Below are 17,510 nucleotides of genomic sequence, written 5' to 3'. Positions count from 1 at the left end.
AAAAGGGGGAGGGAAAAGGTGTAAAAATGACACTGAAATGTAGAAGGTAGATATGAACAGGCATTGTTAAAGAAAAGGACAAAACATTTTCTGTCCATTAGACTATTAAATTTATATGAAAAACTGTGCCCTAGTCTTGACCGACGCAAGACTAAACACACGACGCAGTTATCCATAGGAGGCCTTTTGTTTGGGAATCAAAAGCCACTCGAATTTTAGAATTTGCCAAAACGGTTTAATAAGATTATGTACTACTCATTCAAAACATTTCTCCGTTTCTGATTTGCAGAAATCCCCAGGCTAATTGTTCATACCTAGCCGGCGTTGAATAGATTAGTTGGTTGGTATATTAGCCTGGAAACGAGGCTGCTTGTCAGAGGACGAAATAGCTGAGTTTCTGACTAAAACTGAACGGAAGAAATGCAAGAATACGCCAAAAATATCGCTCGATGAATATTATGGACATTTTCTGAGGAGTATAAACAACTGTTGACAGTCGACTCCCGATTACTCGAACCTTTTAGGGAACTCGAAAAAAGTTCGAGTTATGGAGAGTTCGAGTTTTCGGGAGTTTGAAGCAAACTATATAAACGGAAATAAGCAAATAAGCAAATTGATAGGGAGGGAAAGCAATTTAGCAACGAAGTATACAGGAATGGACACTGAATTTCAACTGGAGTGACAAAAAAGTAAAGACAAAGAATTGACACGGTTGTTTTGCAGAGGGAGTAAAAACGACTCGCGAAGTAATCGCTGAAATTCAGGCCATATGTACGAAGAAAATCCAGGGGAAATCGACTTTGGTTCGAGTTGTAAGGAGTTGACTGTATATCGTGAGTATCCTGAAACCGTGTCGAGAAAAAGGCCAAAGTTTTAAAGAAAGTCTATGCCCGAGGTAAGATAATAAAACAATCATTCGAAAATGTGAGGATGTATGAAGAGCTGGGAGTCTTTTATCCAACTTGGCCGAAGGATAACAGTATCTATCTGTACAATTCTTCACATCGTGATCAGCCTCATACAATAATTGATGATTATCACCTGGGGTAAATTGTATACTTTCATTCTCTGGTGTGTTTGTTGTAACAGAGGTCTCTCGAGTACCTCCCCCGTTTGAAAGTCAGTTTCGTGTTGTTTTCCAGTTAATAGTTTTGCATTTCCTGAAGGATCAAACTGCTTGTCGTTTTCTTGGAATTACTTTATGATAGATGATCAATACTCACTGGTCATCGATAACGACAAGATTTATCATTTTTAAACTACCCATGATAACATTGACAGTCAATTTGACCCTTATGACAGATGAGATTTCAGAACATTCTAGAGTTGTAAAGAATAAAAAACACGCAGGTGTAGACTCTAGTGATGATTAAGATCTGTTTTCACAGATTTCCTTTAGTTAGCTTATTTTTAGTACCAACGTTTTCATCATGCATGTATGATTAATTACGTCAAGCAAGCAAAAACTTTCTAAAACATGTAAAAAATGTTAGTGATTGCATCTGACCAACAAAGACCATTAATTAGATGATATCCAAACAACAACTTCCATCTAAGTTTTAGGTGGAATGAGAAAGTTAATCTCCCAGAAAAAAAATATTGGTACAGGCGTTGATGTTTCAATCTACTTCAAAGGCACTCAAATGTCTTTTCTTGGTACGTTTTTCGTTCCAGCAGTAGGACATTAAGCCACATACAAACTCTAGATCTTTTGCTCCTGTTTATCAGATTATAACCGTTTATAGGCTCCTTATAGGCTCTCAATTCCGTCAGAGAATAACAAAATTTTCCCGGTCTGCTGAATCAACGTTCGGAAAACGTTTCAGTTCACTTGGAGTCTTTAAATACCTAATTTTTCACAAACTGATATTCAGAGGGGTATTGTTATCTCACAAAAAGTTGCAAGCTGTGTTTTCGCCTTTCCAACTGGCCAGATAAATAACTGTACTAAAATCGACTTATATTCTGACTCAAAACGATATAAAGAAGTCATGATCAGTTCAAGTTTATGTTTCCATTGCTACCTGAGCTTAAGGAAACAAACAGTCGTTATTCTGAACAAGCATCTTGTTGGGTGCTCCTTATCTAAAAGTTATTCAAGGCATCTCGTGATCAATAGGAGTGAACTTATTATAAGCCAATACATCACAGGAGGGGCCAGTCAACCCATTGGCCTTTGATTTTCCACTCTAAACAAGGAGCCAGTTTTCTTGCCTATGACCTTGTTATTGAAAGTTTACTTAATTTCTATCGTTTCTGCTACGCGGCAAAAAAACAAATTAAATCTCTTTCAGAATGAAATGTAAGTTCTTAAGAAGTTGTAGGTGTTTCCCTCTTTTTTGGAGCCTCTGACTAAAACAAATGCCGCATTTTTAACTAAAGAAAAAAGGGTTAATTGAAGAGATACTCTGACCTGGTGACGGCTGTCTTTGTGTGTCAAGTTGAAATGATTAATGTCTAATGTATCTCCGAAATAAAATATCTTTGTAGACAGTTATTAATTGGCGTCTAACCTTTTGGCCCAAGCATACTCGAGCAGATTGAGAGCACGCTATGCAATTGTACCTGAGATGTTTACGATATCACTGGTTATTCTATACCTGGGGAATGAACGTTTTGTTGAAAATCACCCTCTGCTCGTGATCGTATCGAGATATTAAGAAAAAAAAAATTGCAACATTCCATCCCGAGCAGCATCGTTCTTTCGGATGTGAATAAACTGTGTACGTTGGTGTAGGACGTAAATGAGATCAAAAGATTACGACGCAGAATTACCCAAGTTTTTGAGGATGATCAGGTTGGCCCAAAATGATCCATTTAGCCCTTAGCCTTGTATACAAGTGGCAAGAGTAACAAGCGGTAAAGGGCTATTAATAATGCTATAAATTGGCTTAGCCCTATGAAGAATGGCTTACATGATTTTAAAAGACTTAGTAGTTTAGAGTTTGTTTCCATTCAATGCTTGTTTAACCTCTTTCGAGGAAATGCAAGAGGAAACGTTGAAGGGAGAGAATGGAACAAAAACATCCCGTTACTTATCAAAAGCCAGTAAAAAACTGGGAAGAAAGGAAACTTTCAAATGATTGACCTCTAGCTATGAGGCGCTCAGGTCTATCCTTAGTACTGATGAAAATTAAAATGGGAAATAGCTAGGGAATGGGAAAAATACTACTATTAAAATTCTTAAAGGAAGGATAATTTTAACTTTCATTGTTTCGCAAGGGGGCACAGGACCGGGGTGTCTTTCAGCCTTTCCGCTGTCCTTATTTGTTTTAGGAATAAAAGCGCGCAATATTTCAAGACAACATTTTCTTTTTCTTGACAGAAAATATATTAAGACATCCGCGTTAATTTATATCTAAAAGGTTGCTCTTTTCAAGAAGAAAACTGATTTAACGGAAACCATAAAGGATACTGAAGAATTTCTTTAATCTGGGATAACGACCACTTTACGATAAGAGTGGATAAATAATACAGTTCCGTCCGGAGCGAGAATTTATGCCTCTTTTGCATGTTTGCCTTACTTTGTACTTACTGAGCATTTTGTACCCTACGTAAATGCCAGCCTTAGACGGAATTATCCAAGTGAGCGTATTGTGCATATAAAACTATACCTGTTTCGATATGTGGCTTTCAAGGGCAAGTGAACTGTTCACGGTGCCAAACCATAATTAGATTTCTCGACGTTGGCTAAGTGATTTGCGATTTGTTTATATATCTGTCGTTTGCCTTGTTGTACGTTTATCATAAGTAGTTTTCTGCTTTTGCTTAGGAAAAGAGTAATTGAAGGTTCAAGGGAGGTCATCTCATTGGCCCGACTACAAGTAAGATGTGTTTTTCAGGTGCATTCGGACTGACCCCTCCCCCCCCCCCCCGGGGACTGGGAAAACAAGACTCGGATGCTTACGGAAAAACGGAGAGAAATTTAACTAAAGAAAATGAAATGGTATTTGCATACAGCAATATTGGGCAAACGCACTTTAACATTTGATTATTCGTTATTATACTTTCATCCTTATGCCGTGGGCACGCGGAATCAGTTCATTCTTCCATTTTCTACTCTTTTGATGGTGGTTACTAATGACCAATAAACATCTCAAATATGTCTCTATGGATCTGCTTTTTATTAGTGTTTTTGCAAGATTACTTGCCCTCTTTTTAGAATAAAATCTTTGGTCGACAAAGGAGGATTGTCTGTGAACTTGCTGTAACGCTAGGGACTGCATGTAATTGAAACGAAAAACAAGTAAATTTCTAATGTGAACGGTTTGAACCCAGGAGTCATTTATAATGCTCCATGGAGTCTTTTGACAAATTGTTTCTCTTGAGGTAGGCTGAAAATAACGCGTAAAAGTAAAAATTTTACCTTTGGTTGGAAAACTTATTCATTGTTGTGACCATATGATCTATTAGACTGAGAATGTATAGTATTTAACGATCTTTACGGAATCGGGAAATTCGTTCAAATTGTCCTATTAAAGAAGACGAATGATCTGTTTGATTGGTAAACAAGCACAGATCACTGCGACTCTGATTGGCCCATTAATCGCACGAACTCATAGGCAAAGGCAAACAAAATCTTACTAACGTTCTCCCGGATACTCAGTGAATGTATTCAGTTCGGTTGCAAAAAATGTACATTTTTGCGCACAAGGAAATGAGGAAAGACATTTTATCAACTGTCGTCTTTCGGCCGACGCCATGATGGATCACTACAATCATTTTGACTTCTGCGGAAAGCACGTTCCTCTTTGGGATTTATGATCATGTCAGCTGAAATCTATTGTGCTAGACGCATTACCGCATTTCTCTGCGCCACCATGGTGCATTCTCTGTGCTTTTTTGACAAGCGTTATGTCCGACCCCGCGTTTGGAGCTCTACAATTTGCCCTCGCAAGACATTGATGGATCATGATGCATCGATCCTCCACACCCGGCTCATACTTTTCACCGTAAACAATGCAACTCCCTTCCGGCCAGTCGCTGTGACCCCTTGAGGGCAACAGATTTGCGGATTTGTGGATTAGTGCTGTAATCATATTACAAAGTGAAACTCTAAGTGTTAGAGCCGGGCATGAAATTCCTCGATTAGCCAGCATCGCTTATCGTCAAAGCTCTCGGCATCGATTGCTGTTACCGCTGCAAACAAGATTCGACCCAAAACGCGATTTATCCAAGATGCGTTTTGCAGCTTTGCAAGTACTTATCCTCTTTTTCACAGCCACAGAGGAAACAATCTCGGGTAAGTCGCTTCTTCGCCGGGGGATTATTCACACATTTCTATCCGTTTTCAAGGGTCTTGGTTTTGTTCTCAGAGGGAAACTGACTGCGGATTCTACAAGTTTCTCTTAAGCGTTATAGTAGCAGGTCGTTAACGTGGAGACCAGCACAGTTGTAAAGACGATTTTCTGATGAATAACACTTACAGCTGAGGAGCATAAAACTAATCATTTTATTCAGCAGGGAGCAATTAAGGTGTAGTTATCGCTAACATACGCCCATTAAATATATCAAAGTCTTTCCTATGACTCCATAAAACCAGAAAATAAGCTCAGAAAAACTGCGTTCTTAACCGGAATAAAGGAGGTATTTGTCCTCTGTATGCGGCCATAAGGGATTGCTTTTGATAGACTCCGGAACACCTGAAAGAAATTTTAGCTATACGGTCACTTCTCAGACATGCACAAACTAAATGTTTCAGACAGAGTTGGTTTGAGTATTAAACCAAGTATTGCAATATCAAAAGAGTTTACAGCAGCCTTTAAAACTTCTTTTAGGAGAGTTCGATTTTTGATTACGTTGTTCTAAGACGGTTTGTTTAATGTTAGGAAACGGGATGTAAGCGGTTAGCAAAAGTATTTGCGGCTCTTAATTGCAAGAGCAGACTCAAAAACTCTCTACTGGCGGTGAGGTGGATGTTTTTCACTCACTTACTTTATAAAGAGCCACTCTTTCCCTGAATCAAAAAAACAACCAAGGAAAAAATTCGCGGGGTATAAATATTCCCAGTCGGCAGTGATGTGGTATCTTTTCGTTTATCAAAGTGAAATGTCAAGTTATGGACACGCGATATTGCTATCGCATGTTTCACATGGTGCTGTTAATTGCCTTGGTTTTAAGCTTGAAACACAAGAAAAATACACCTAATGAAATTATGAAAATCAAACTGAACTTCATGGGTAAAAATACCGTTCGCACGCTCACTATTAGAATTAATCGATCATCTTGCACGTCTCTGCTATAGTGACAAATGCAGCCATTCAACAGTAGTTTTTGCCAGTTTAATTTCCCGATTTGACTGCATAAAGGTCTTTCAGAGGCATACAAAACTGTGAACATGAATTTTTGGCCGTAAAAGGTTTAAAATAACAGTGTTATATAAGTAGAAGAGGGTAAATCTTTTAGTGCTAAATGGAGCTATTAAACTGTCGGTGACCCTCATGGCTGCACTGATCGGAGCTTGTTACATAGTCAGTGATGTTCAGATATTCCGTTCAAGCCAAACTCACTTAAACCAAAAGATTAGCAACAAAATGACTGAAGGTTTTGAGGTAATGATTAAGATAACGAAAGTAGACTAATAGCTGAAAGTAGACTAACTGCAGTGAGAGTTTCTTCCTGTTCTGTTAACATTTCACAATTGAACGAAGCCTTGTTAGTTTGACCAAAATAGAGAAAAACCAAAAACAAAGCGAGAAGCTCTATTAGAACATTAGTAAGTGTTAGAGACGAAACTTTGCTGAACATATTTCTGAGAAAATTTTTTGAACTGATTTGAACGCTCTGCGCTGGTCATTTTGAAGTGAAAGACGCCGGGAAAACAACAGCTTACGTACACGCAACAACAACTTGTCAAAGTTGGACTGAGAAGGTTCAACATCGAAGAAAGCAAGAATTTAGGCCACAAAAATTTTACATAGAGAACATTTTTAAAATACGGCCTCTGTGTTTTAGATTTTCTGCTAACAAAACAGTTTTTTAACATCTTTCATCTCGCTTCGCGGTATAATACAGTTTGTACAATGTCTTACCCCCTTGAAGCCAGTTTGACTCCAGACACAATTACATTGAGTTTATCGATGTTCGCACTTTATTCACGTCAAAAGCGAACGTTGCTTAATCCATGAGTTCCTCTCTGAAATACGCACAAGATAAATTACTTCGAAAACGAGCAAATTGTTTCACTTTTTGAAAGCAGAAGATAACTTCTGTAAATACGCATCTCCACTCTGCAGACAATCGATCAACAATGAAGTTGTCGGCTGCCAAAAGTGATGAATTGCTCTAGACAAATCATGAGATTTCATTACCAGTTAATTAATTTCCTTTTGACAGTTCCTCCAACTTTGCTATTGTTTCTTTGTTGTGAAAAAGTAAACTCTGGTAGGCTCTTAGTGCGCGTTTTACAGGCCTCTGAAGGGTACTCAGAAAATAAGACGATGACTGAGGTAGGTACAAAGATGATGAAGGAAAATAAAATCGGACGACCACAATGGATGGGAAGAAACAATCCGAAAGAACACGATTGCCTTGGGAGATCGGTACAACCAAATGAATAGACCCGAACTGCGCCTTTTTATCTTAAAGCTGGCTTTTCAAAGAAAGTGAAAATCGGGATTTTGTCGTGTCATCAAATATTTCACACTCAACGCCCTCGATAGACTAATTGAAGGAAATGGAAAACTGCGTTTGTGAGTATTCCTTCGCCCAGGCTTTATTTTGATTGAGATGTCTAAATAAATATTCAGTTTGGTTCTTAAAAATGCTTATCTTATTGCTCAGTTCTTAATATATATGTTACGATTTTCTTCCTTCCTTCCGAATGCGGAATTGACACAATGCTTGTTTACCCTCTAAATGGACGGGGAATTTCGCGCGCGCAAGTACGTATTAAAGGCCACGCGCGGGCACGCGAGGACCACTTATCGCGTCAGCTTGCAAGCCCGTTTTCTTCTCTCGCATTTGAACACCTGCTCTGACACAGGCCATTGCTTGTTAACACATTGCTTGTCCCATGGTGGAGAGTGTAAGAGGAAAAATTAGTGCCCAGTCGACCCCTCCATTGCAGCCTGGTTGATCTATCAAATGTTGCCTTTCAAAACAATATTAAACTATTTACGATTACTGGTCAACATGTGCCAAAATGTAAACTTTGCTTGAACTGAGATAGTCTCAAACGAAAATTGTGAACATAAAATCTCCCAGTTCAATGATAGTAAATATTCTTTTTCTCTCCATTGGACTGCAAAAGATTTTTGAACCCTTACACAACTGACTTGTTTCACCATTTTATGGTAGCTCCCTCATGGTAGCTGATACTGCGTGTCTACACACTTAGCAACCTAGTAATAGTACACTTCGCCGAAAACTTTAGCCTGTGTAGCAAGCGTTTCCAATCGAGTTATTGCGCGAAAGTTGGGTTTCCTTCTCTCGGAAACACTTGTGAAGGCAAAACCACAACGACAAACCCGTGAGGGTCCGCCGGATCTTTAGTAGACCTGGACCAGTAGAATCTTGAGTACCAAATTTTAAATCAAAAATGGTATAAACCTTCGACGGGGTATGACCCCCGTCGAAAGTTTGTGTTGCAAACGAAATATCGGGCAAATATAATTGCCCACTTTATTTTTGTTTTCTTTCTTTATTTTTTCTATCACTCTTCCTGCCGCAAGGATCAGTTTACTATTTTTCCTTCTCTCCTTTCCCCGTCTCCCTTCATTCCTTTTTTTGCTCTCGTCCCAATTTTCTAGACGCATTCGCGCGGAAACCCTTGCTACGCAGGCTACGAAAACTTCTGCAGAATGCATTGAGTTTGTTTACATTCCAAGTTAAACAAAACGGTCCTCTCTCCTTCGTGGAGACCAACCTCGTCCCCAGGGCGTTTCCCTAGAAGGGACCTTTTCCCGCCCCTCCCAATTTTTTAGGGAAAAGCACTGGGAACGAGGCTGCGCGGAGGCCTCTTTGTAAGGAGGCTGGGGCCGGAAAGAAGAAAAATAGAAAGCGCGCGGGGCACGATGGGAAAGGGATTGAAAAGAGAGGAGGCGAGACTTTTCCCTCTTCCCATCGTGCCCCGCGGGTTTTTTATTTTTCTATGTATTGCTATTTTTATTGGGATACTCAGTGGAAGTCTGTGCGGAGGCCGAGGATAGAGAAAGCGGCCTGTATCGTGCGAATATCTATATATATATTTTTTATTTTCATAGGTTGCTTATCACCACTGGGTATGAAATCAAGGTTCATAAAAGATGACCAGATTTCCGCGTCATCTTCCATGAGCGATTTACAGCTGCCATCCGCTGGAAGACTCCATAACACAGCGTAAGTAGATCCTCGACATTAATCCAGCTTTAGGGGATGGCCTAAAAGACAAAACATAGTAACAACTAGTTGGTCCTTCTTCCGCAAAGTTTTTGCATAAGTTAAATCAGTGGCTGTCGAAACGCCACTCACTGTCGGCGGTAACAGTCCTATTCAGGACTATACTAATCTGGACGATCACATTTACTGACTTATGGCTTTAGGACTGTTACAGAAACCCTAAACGGGATTGATTACACTGCAAGTTTCTATTCAGACAGTATTGGATAAGTTTTCTTTTTGTGACATTCGGATCGCACGGAACACAGTTTGACCGATTGCCCTTGGAAATCACGCAATGATGTGCCAGAAATCTTCAGATTAGTCAGTCAATTGCTCGCAGATCTGACTGAGCAATCGGTATGTTGCGCAGATTTTCAAAATAACTGTTTTCTCTTAGCCAATGAGAAGACAGATAGTGAATAGTAACCGGCTTGTCTAAGCCCCTGAAGAAGGTTAGCTTTGATGAGCTGATAAATATGGGGCAAATAAATTATCTATCCACGGCTGTCTGACCAGCCTTGCGTTTTTGAGTACAACAATATGATAATAATGTCTTATTATGTACAATCTGAGGCTGTAATTCATTTCTCTCAATTGAATTTCAGAACCTTGAGCTCATTAGGTGGTTCGTTAGGGGCCTGGTGCTCGGATGATACAGATGATGACCAATGGTTTCAAATTGACCTGCTAACTACTATGAATGTGTCAGCGGTTGCATCTCAGGGCTTTGGGTCTCAGGGCTTTGGGTACGGTGACCATTGGGTGACCCAGTACTCTTTGAACTATAGCTGTGATGGAGTCAGATGGTTTCGTTACACGCTTCAAGGAGGCCATGAAGTAAGCAATGTATTTTCAAATCATCAGAGGCTTAAAGAGAAACTCTATCCGGCTGTGTAAACATAATCTGGTCATAAAACAATAACCTTTGTTGGCCTTAGTTTTTATAATGCCCCAAATTAGACGAGCCAGGGAACATTCATTTTCTATCCCGTCCATTTACCTATTGACTCGGATAAGAATCTTTGAAAGTGTTTTAAAGTGCCGTGAATTTTATCCTCTACCTTCCAGTCTCACTAAACCTTTCTTTCCCGGAGACTCCAGAAGATTAAAAATTAGACAAAACTTTCAAATGTCCTTTATCTGTAAAAGGCTGAAGAACAAATAGTACCATGTGAACGTATTGACAAAGACAGTTTTTCATTTTATTGATGACACGGAAGGGATTTTCCACAGACTCGAAAGTTAGAATCACCTCGCAAGACTCCGATCTCCCGGCGCGCTCACTGTGTCATCCCGTCTCTTGAACCACGCCCGACTTAATCTCACTGCATATTGCCAAACCCTGCATCGATTGATAACGTCAAAAATCACGATCCATTTTACTTGCAGGTATTCAAGGCAAATAATGATTCTGACAGCGTGGTAACCAACAGACTTGAAGTGCCAATATTGGCTCGTTTTGTTAGAATAAACCCTCTGGCATGGAATCAGCTAGGATCAATATGTTTAAGACTGGAATTGTACGGCTGCCAGACAAACCAAGGTAATAAAAAAACATGAATGAAAAAATTAACAGAAAAAGAAAAGAAAAAGAACGGTCGAAAGGAATTGTCCGAATCGTTTATAATGACGAACGGCTTTGACTCTGTCGAAACGCGGCTGCCTAGTTTTAAGCTCTAAGCTCTCTTAGGCAAAGGATTACATTAGAAAAATCATGTATAAAAAGTGCTCAATTTCAGCCTTTCAGCGAGCCTGGCTTCGGTCAGGAAACGCGGCTGTTTACAAACGTACACTTCTCTTATCCTTACCTTTTTAACCAAACTACACAGTTCTTTTACAAGGGTATAGAACGCTAGCTTTTAAGCAAATGAATTTCTTATGTAAAACGAACAAGCAATACTACCTGGTTAATAGAGTAGTCGACCTAGCCACTCTAAAAATGTCTATGACAAGGGGAATTCCGGAAAATAAACAGTAATTTCAGGGCACGATCAAGTGAATTAAAACTAGCTTGCAACTACTTTGCAATGGCAGATCGTTCGATTGCAACCGGCTTAAACTACTGTAGCACCAATATAAAACCAGTATTGCGAGAAATTCTTTTTTTTCCTAACTAATCAAAGCAACAAATAAACCAAGACAAAATATGTGCTAATAGTTGTTTTCTTGTAATTAACACAGTCAGGGATCTTTTTATTTTTCAGTTTGCCCTCACCCAACACAGGATACAACGTTAGTTGCAACAACCAAGGCAGTTCCTCTTTCAAATGCTGTTACCAAGACAACACCCGCGCCAAGTGGCAAAGACCAATCAAATACATCGCCTCAGAGTCCTAGCCAATGGAGCAGCGGTAAACACGTCACGGACACTGCTGTACCCACCACTAATGCCACACCTATCGGTTAGTTCACGGGTAGAAATTATTGAATGAATGGGCGTTAATCTTTGGGAGCGGAATATTGCCCGGGATATGTTTTACATTGGATACCTGATATGACGAACCCCATTATAACAAAGGCCCCGGTAGACCCGGTGGGGGGGGGGGGGGGGGTGAAGAATATTTAGGTATAGGTGAGTAGCTGAATGTTTGGAACCCTGACACTGTTTAGGAAGAAAAAAAATCCCCACCCCGGTAGAACAACTGACATTCGGCTATGATGAATTTTACTTGTCTCTTGGCAATTCTATATATCGCGGTTCCTCCATACATGTAATCAAAGATTGAAAAACTGGCAATCAATTTTCCTAAGAGAAGTTAATGCTCTTTTGATGTTAAGCCGCAAGGACTGGCCAAAGTTGGTTAATCAAGCCCTAAGTTCTAAACGAGAGGTTCCGAGTTCGGTGTGTCCTCAAATCCTTCAAAAATACTTTTCACGTTTAGGATCCAATGCATACACATGATACATTTTCCATCACAGAGATCCAGGTATCCGCCCCCACCTTGCTACTAAGAATATAAGCACGTTTTTATTCTGTTGCTTCTAATTCGGATTTTTTTTTACTGTCGAAAGGTAGTGTGATTTGCCAGTTTTGTTAATACAGAGTATATGGCATTATTAAACTTCGATTTGTTTATTTGGGTGGGCTTTCTAACTTTCCATTTCTACTTTATTTTTTACAGTCTGTTCAGAACCACTCGGGATGCAGTCTGGTGCGATAAACAATTCTCAGATCAAGGCGTCTTCTTATAAAAGCTCTTGGACCAGACCATCCGAGGGAAGGCTTCACAATCAACTGTAAGCCACAAACCGATATATTTTAAAGTGAAAGACTAGCGCTGTAGGCTGCAAGGAATCCCTCGATTATTACAGCGCACACGAATCTAAAAACCGAATTGACCAATGACAGAGCGGCAAATTGAGCAACAGAGGTTGCATTCAGTCCTTTACGCGCGCAAATCTGCCTTCTGTTGCATAGGCGCATTGCGGCAAATTACGTGCGCGCGCGCTAACGAGGCTTTTGGACGTGCTGTTTCGTCGCGCCCTGTTTGCAGTAAAGAAAAACCGCATATTTAAGATAAGAGAGGGGTTATCTTCACGTAGCTTGTCTGGACTGTCCCATCCTCTCCTAGACTAGAATTAAAACACAGAGGTTTAACTAATGTTTATTGAATCAACTACCTATGTGGTCTCTGTTGACAGGAGCCTCCAGAAAAGGTCATTCGGAGGATGGTGCGCAAAGGATTCCGACAACCATCCCTTTCTCCAAGTGAATTTGAAAACAAGCACTGTAATCACGGCCCTGGCAACACAGGGTCTTCCTCTCAGAGACAACTCAGCCTTGAGATACAAACTCAATTACAGCTGCGACGGAAAAGTCTGGTTTGAATACCAAGATGGAAAGGTGATACATTTTACTTTGGAAAAACAATGGGAATTGAACCCCGAAGGGGTACTCAACAAAATTCTACACGGAGAGGCTCCGCCCAGATGTCCAACCCCTTACCCTTTTACAGTCGACTCCCGATAACTCGAACCCTCGCTAACTCGAACCAAAATCAATTTCCCCTGGATTTCCGTCATATATTCACTGTAATTTTACCCTCGGTAACCCGAACCCTCGATAACTAGAACTCCCGCTAACTCGAACCAATTTTCGTTTCCCCTCAGGTCATTTCCTATATAATTTTACCCTCCATAACTCGAACAATGTTTTGAGCCCTTAAAAAGCCGTCTACTGGCGTCCGAAACATTGAATTTTGGATTTCCTATTGACGTGTTGTAGGAGTATAGTTTACTAGTGGAGGCTAATGTTAATAGTCACAGGCTAACGTGAAGCAGCTTTTCTTCTCAAAATAGTAAAACGCATGCTCTATTTAGGTTATGTTTTGTTACGTTACGTTCTGATTTAAAAAAGTATCTATAAGTATCTTTAAATTTTCACTTGACATTTCTACAATTAAATGTGATTAAAATGTTCACTGTGCAGTAAAAACTGTTTTTTACCTTACTCTCGGCTATTTTCTTCGAACTCCCGATAACTCGAACCTTTTTTCGATTTCCCTTGAAGGTTCGAGTTATCGGGAGTCGAATGTAATATCATTTTTGACAGAAAAGGTACCCCTCTCATATACCTTCTATTGACGTACTAGGTTAGAACAATGTATCCCTGGCTCAACTGCTGTTAATGAACTGTCTTTTTAAAAACTGATATGAATATAATAAATCACTAAACTAAGACGTTTTCTTTTCTTTTTCTCAGCCATAAAATTCATCTGTTAGCCCGGGTACTCCGGTTTTCCCCTCTCCTAAAGGAATCAGGTAGACGAAGAACCACTATGTGGATGTGCTACCTGCAAATCGTTATTTATTTATTTTATTTATTTAGGTCCTTTCACAGACCGCAATGACAGATTTCCCTCCCCTTTCTTATACTTCATTAGTAAAACCCCTATCGTTTCATATACCTGAAGATCGAAAAAGGTACCCCTTTCTGGCGGAGCCTCCCCGTATAGGCCATCATAGGGAGTACGTCCCAACTCTTCATCCTTAACACTAAGCTATAGGAACTCTGTCGCTGAGCAGAGGTCACTACTGATGGGTTACGTTAGAACACAAAGATTTTTTTCTGTCGCTATAACTTGCCTAACCCAAAATACATACTCATATTGACGATAAACTATTGTTTGTAGATTTTTGAAGGATACAAAAACAACCGTGCGAGGCAAAACAAGTTATCAGTCCCCTTGAAAGCTCGACTTGTGCGGATTCGTCTGTTATCGAGAAAGCACGAGAAAGCATGTCTGCGACTTGAAATCTATGGATGTAAACAGGTCAACGCTGGTAAGTCAACAACAACAACAGCAACAACAATAATAATAATAATGATAATAATAATAAATAATAATAATATCACTATAGATAGAATTCCTAATGCCAGAAGGAAAGCGGAGACCGTATGACGCGTATACAACCCCATATAAAACAAAACATCATTGATTCATTTTGTCTCGTAACCTTAATCAATGCTCAACTTCTCTGCACAGCTTAGGCTACTTTATGTATTCGTCCTAAGGTGTCCCACTTACTTCTGTGTTCAAACGTTTGATCACTGTTCATCATTACCATGATGTCTCATTTTCGCCCAAGACGACGAAACCTGGAAACGAGGATTTATTTAATACGAAGGGGCAAGGGAGCGCGGGGGAAGAAGTCTCCTCGGGATGGGGAGGGGGGGGGGGGGGGGGTAAGTGTACATACCGTAACCGTTACCTTATTTCAGACCTTATTCGCTGTTGTCAAGCGACGAATGATGAAAAACCCGCCTTTTCCCTATTGCAACCTCAGAGAAAATTTCATGGTCTATATTTGAAGTCAACGTTTCATGTTTTTTCCTTGAAAATACTAAGGGACCGGTCATTATTTATCGCCTGGGGGGGGTCGGAGGATTTTGGGCTAAACACGATGAAATTTAGCCGATCCCCCCTTTAAATGTTATTTTATTGAAGTGATCCCCCCTCATAACTATATATAACTTTCGTGATCCCCCCCCCCCATGTCTTTGTACCCATATTTCGACGTGTATATTTAGTGTTTTAAACGTTCATATACAGGTAGTATTTCTAACTATGATGTACTTACAGCATAATAAAGCCGTTATCGCGCAGTCTTTTTTTAAAAGTGTCTCTTGATCCGTGTCTTTTTCTAGTCTGGATCCAGACATCTGAATTCAGTTGACATACAAGCAATCTTGCTTAAAACTGCAAAGTGCTTGAAACTGCAATCAGTGCTTGAAACTGCAAAGTTACTTTTTTTAGAGTGCCAAATAGCAGTCCGCCAAGTCCCTATCAGCAGGTCATATTTAGCGACAATTCGGCCATCTGGAAGGGCTAGGATCAGCCACTGTTCCTGTCTCCTTTTTTATTTTCATCTATAATGTAATAGATCAGCCTTTGTAGCTTTGCTCACATTTTTATAATTTTTTTTTTGTTCGTTTTTTTGTTTGTTTTCTTTTTGTTTTCCTTTTTTTTTTTTTTCATCCAGTGTTTGCTTGTACAGTAACTTCAGCTATTTGGTCATCTGGTACAAAAGTTAAAACTGGCATACGAACATTTGACTGTTAGCTAAGTCATGAGCACGTTAGAAAAGGAAAAATATAAAAGCGTTAAAACAAAGCTTTCTCGATATAAATTGAAATGCACACATTCGCCAGTGTGACAGACTTCCGTTTTTTAATTAAAGTTGTGTTAATAGAACAAATTGAGATTGCAAATGCCATCATCTCCCAGCAGAATGGGCACATTTATGTTGTATGCTTTCAAACTGGCATTGTTCAAGCAGATTTAAGTGGTCCCCCCTCTGAATCCTTCCAAAATTTTCAGTGATCCCCTCCTTTTGGGCTCTCAGTTACGACTGATCCCCCCCTCTGTTCTCCTAAAAATCAAGTGATCCCCCCCAAAATCCTCCGACCCCCCCCAGGTGATAAATAATGACCGGTCCCTAAGGTACAGAACCCCTTTTAAATCCACGCAGAGATGAAAAGGTAATATCGACTAGTTAGTCAATCGTTAATTGATTCAGACATACAAATTGATCATGAAGTGGTAGATAAAAATTGGATGAGCAATTTTTGGATGCTCGCAAGGTAAAGTAGTAATTAATCGTTTTGTTGCGTCTTCGTAACAATGGCTAACAATGGAGAGTAAAGCATCGAGTTTACTGCAAACGCAAACGTAAATTTGTACCACGTGACCAAGTTTTCCCTTTGACGTTAACTGTTCGGTTACGACTACACGAAACTCGTTAGATTCACGACAGCTCTATCAATAAGAATTGTTTTGAGCTGTTTTTCTGTTCATTTCTTATTTTGATTATTCCTCAACTTTAATTTCATGTTTGCCGTTTACCGTAAACGCGATGCTTAATCTCTACTAATATCACGCTATACCTGCGAACGGCCGCTGAGAAAGCCATGAACCGTTTAAACCACATCTTCATGCTCGCCCTGTTAGTAATTTGTTATCTTAATTTTCAGATTGCGGCAACAAAGATTCAATTAATTTTACCAAAATTGACGAAGAATACCAAACACAAGACCCAAGGGTAACTAAAGATGCAAGTTTAACAGGGACCATCAAAAGACCCACGAGACCAAAGGACATGATAGTCATTGTTAACGCTCAAGATCAACGTCGACCAGACAATTCCGCAGAATATAACAAAATAAGAAGGAAATTTATATTCTTGACATTAATTACATTACTGCTTAATTTCCTTTAGTTAACCAAAAATACCAAAGCTAAATTATTTCCTGACGACATGCGATGACTAAGCTTCGGCCATCACCCCGAAAATCTTGCCCGTGGCCCGTGTAAATATTTACATTGCTAGATTTTTGATTTACGAAGCCAATATCTTAGCTTTCATGTACATAATAAAATTCCAAGGAAAACCTGGTCAAGTGAAGTAAGTCTCATTTCAGCCCGCGTGTGTAGTAAGCGTTTCCGTGGGGTTTCGGAGTAAAGAAAGACCGAGGAACGACGAAGAGCAGGATTTCCGGTTTTGCCCTCCCCGCTCTTTAACTCGCCCCAATTTTCGCGCGGTATTTGACTCTTGTTTCTCATTTTCTGCTCCTAAACCCAACGGAAACGCTTGCTACGCAAGCTAGTCTTATTTAATTTTATTGTTAAATGCATTTATAACCCAAACAG

At 39.8% G+C, this 17,510-nt stretch overlaps 1 protein-coding gene across 1 annotated transcript; it reads left to right on the top strand.

The window, feature by feature from the left end:
* Nucleotides 1-4,604: 4,604 nt before the first annotated feature.
* LOC140926564 (lactadherin-like) lies at nt 4,605-17,301 on the top strand. The gene is made up of 9 exons (XM_073376292.1): nt 4,605-5,242; nt 9,204-9,318; nt 9,966-10,197; nt 10,750-10,903; nt 11,565-11,762; nt 12,483-12,597; nt 13,003-13,204; nt 14,493-14,643; nt 16,835-17,301. The coding sequence occupies exons 1-9, from the start codon at nt 5,179-5,181 to the stop codon at nt 17,077-17,079; spliced, it is 1,476 nt and encodes a 491-aa protein (XP_073232393.1). The 5' UTR covers nt 4,605-5,178; the 3' UTR covers nt 17,080-17,301.
* The last annotated feature ends 209 nt before the right edge of the window (nt 17,302-17,510 follow it).

The sequence above is a fragment of the Porites lutea genome, chromosome 2 (assembly GCF_958299795.1).
Source record: "Porites lutea chromosome 2, jaPorLute2.1, whole genome shotgun sequence".
In the NCBI taxonomy this organism is placed as follows: domain Eukaryota; kingdom Metazoa; phylum Cnidaria; class Anthozoa; order Scleractinia; family Poritidae; genus Porites; species Porites lutea.
The sequence above is the reverse complement of the archived record's forward strand: the minus strand, read 5'-3'. Positions and strand labels throughout refer to the sequence as shown.

Coding starts and splice junctions, on each gene's coding strand:
- LOC140926564 (XM_073376292.1), top strand. CDS start 5,179: ATGCGTTTTGCAGCTTTGCAAGTACTTATCCTCTTTTTCACAGCCACA. Junction 5,243..9,203: donor CACAGAGGAAACAATCTCGG/GTAAGTCGCTTC, acceptor TTATTTTCATAG/GTTGCTTATCACCACTGGGT. Junction 10,904..11,564: donor CGGCTGCCAGACAAACCAAG/GTAATAAAAAAA, acceptor TTTATTTTTCAG/TTTGCCCTCACCCAACACAG.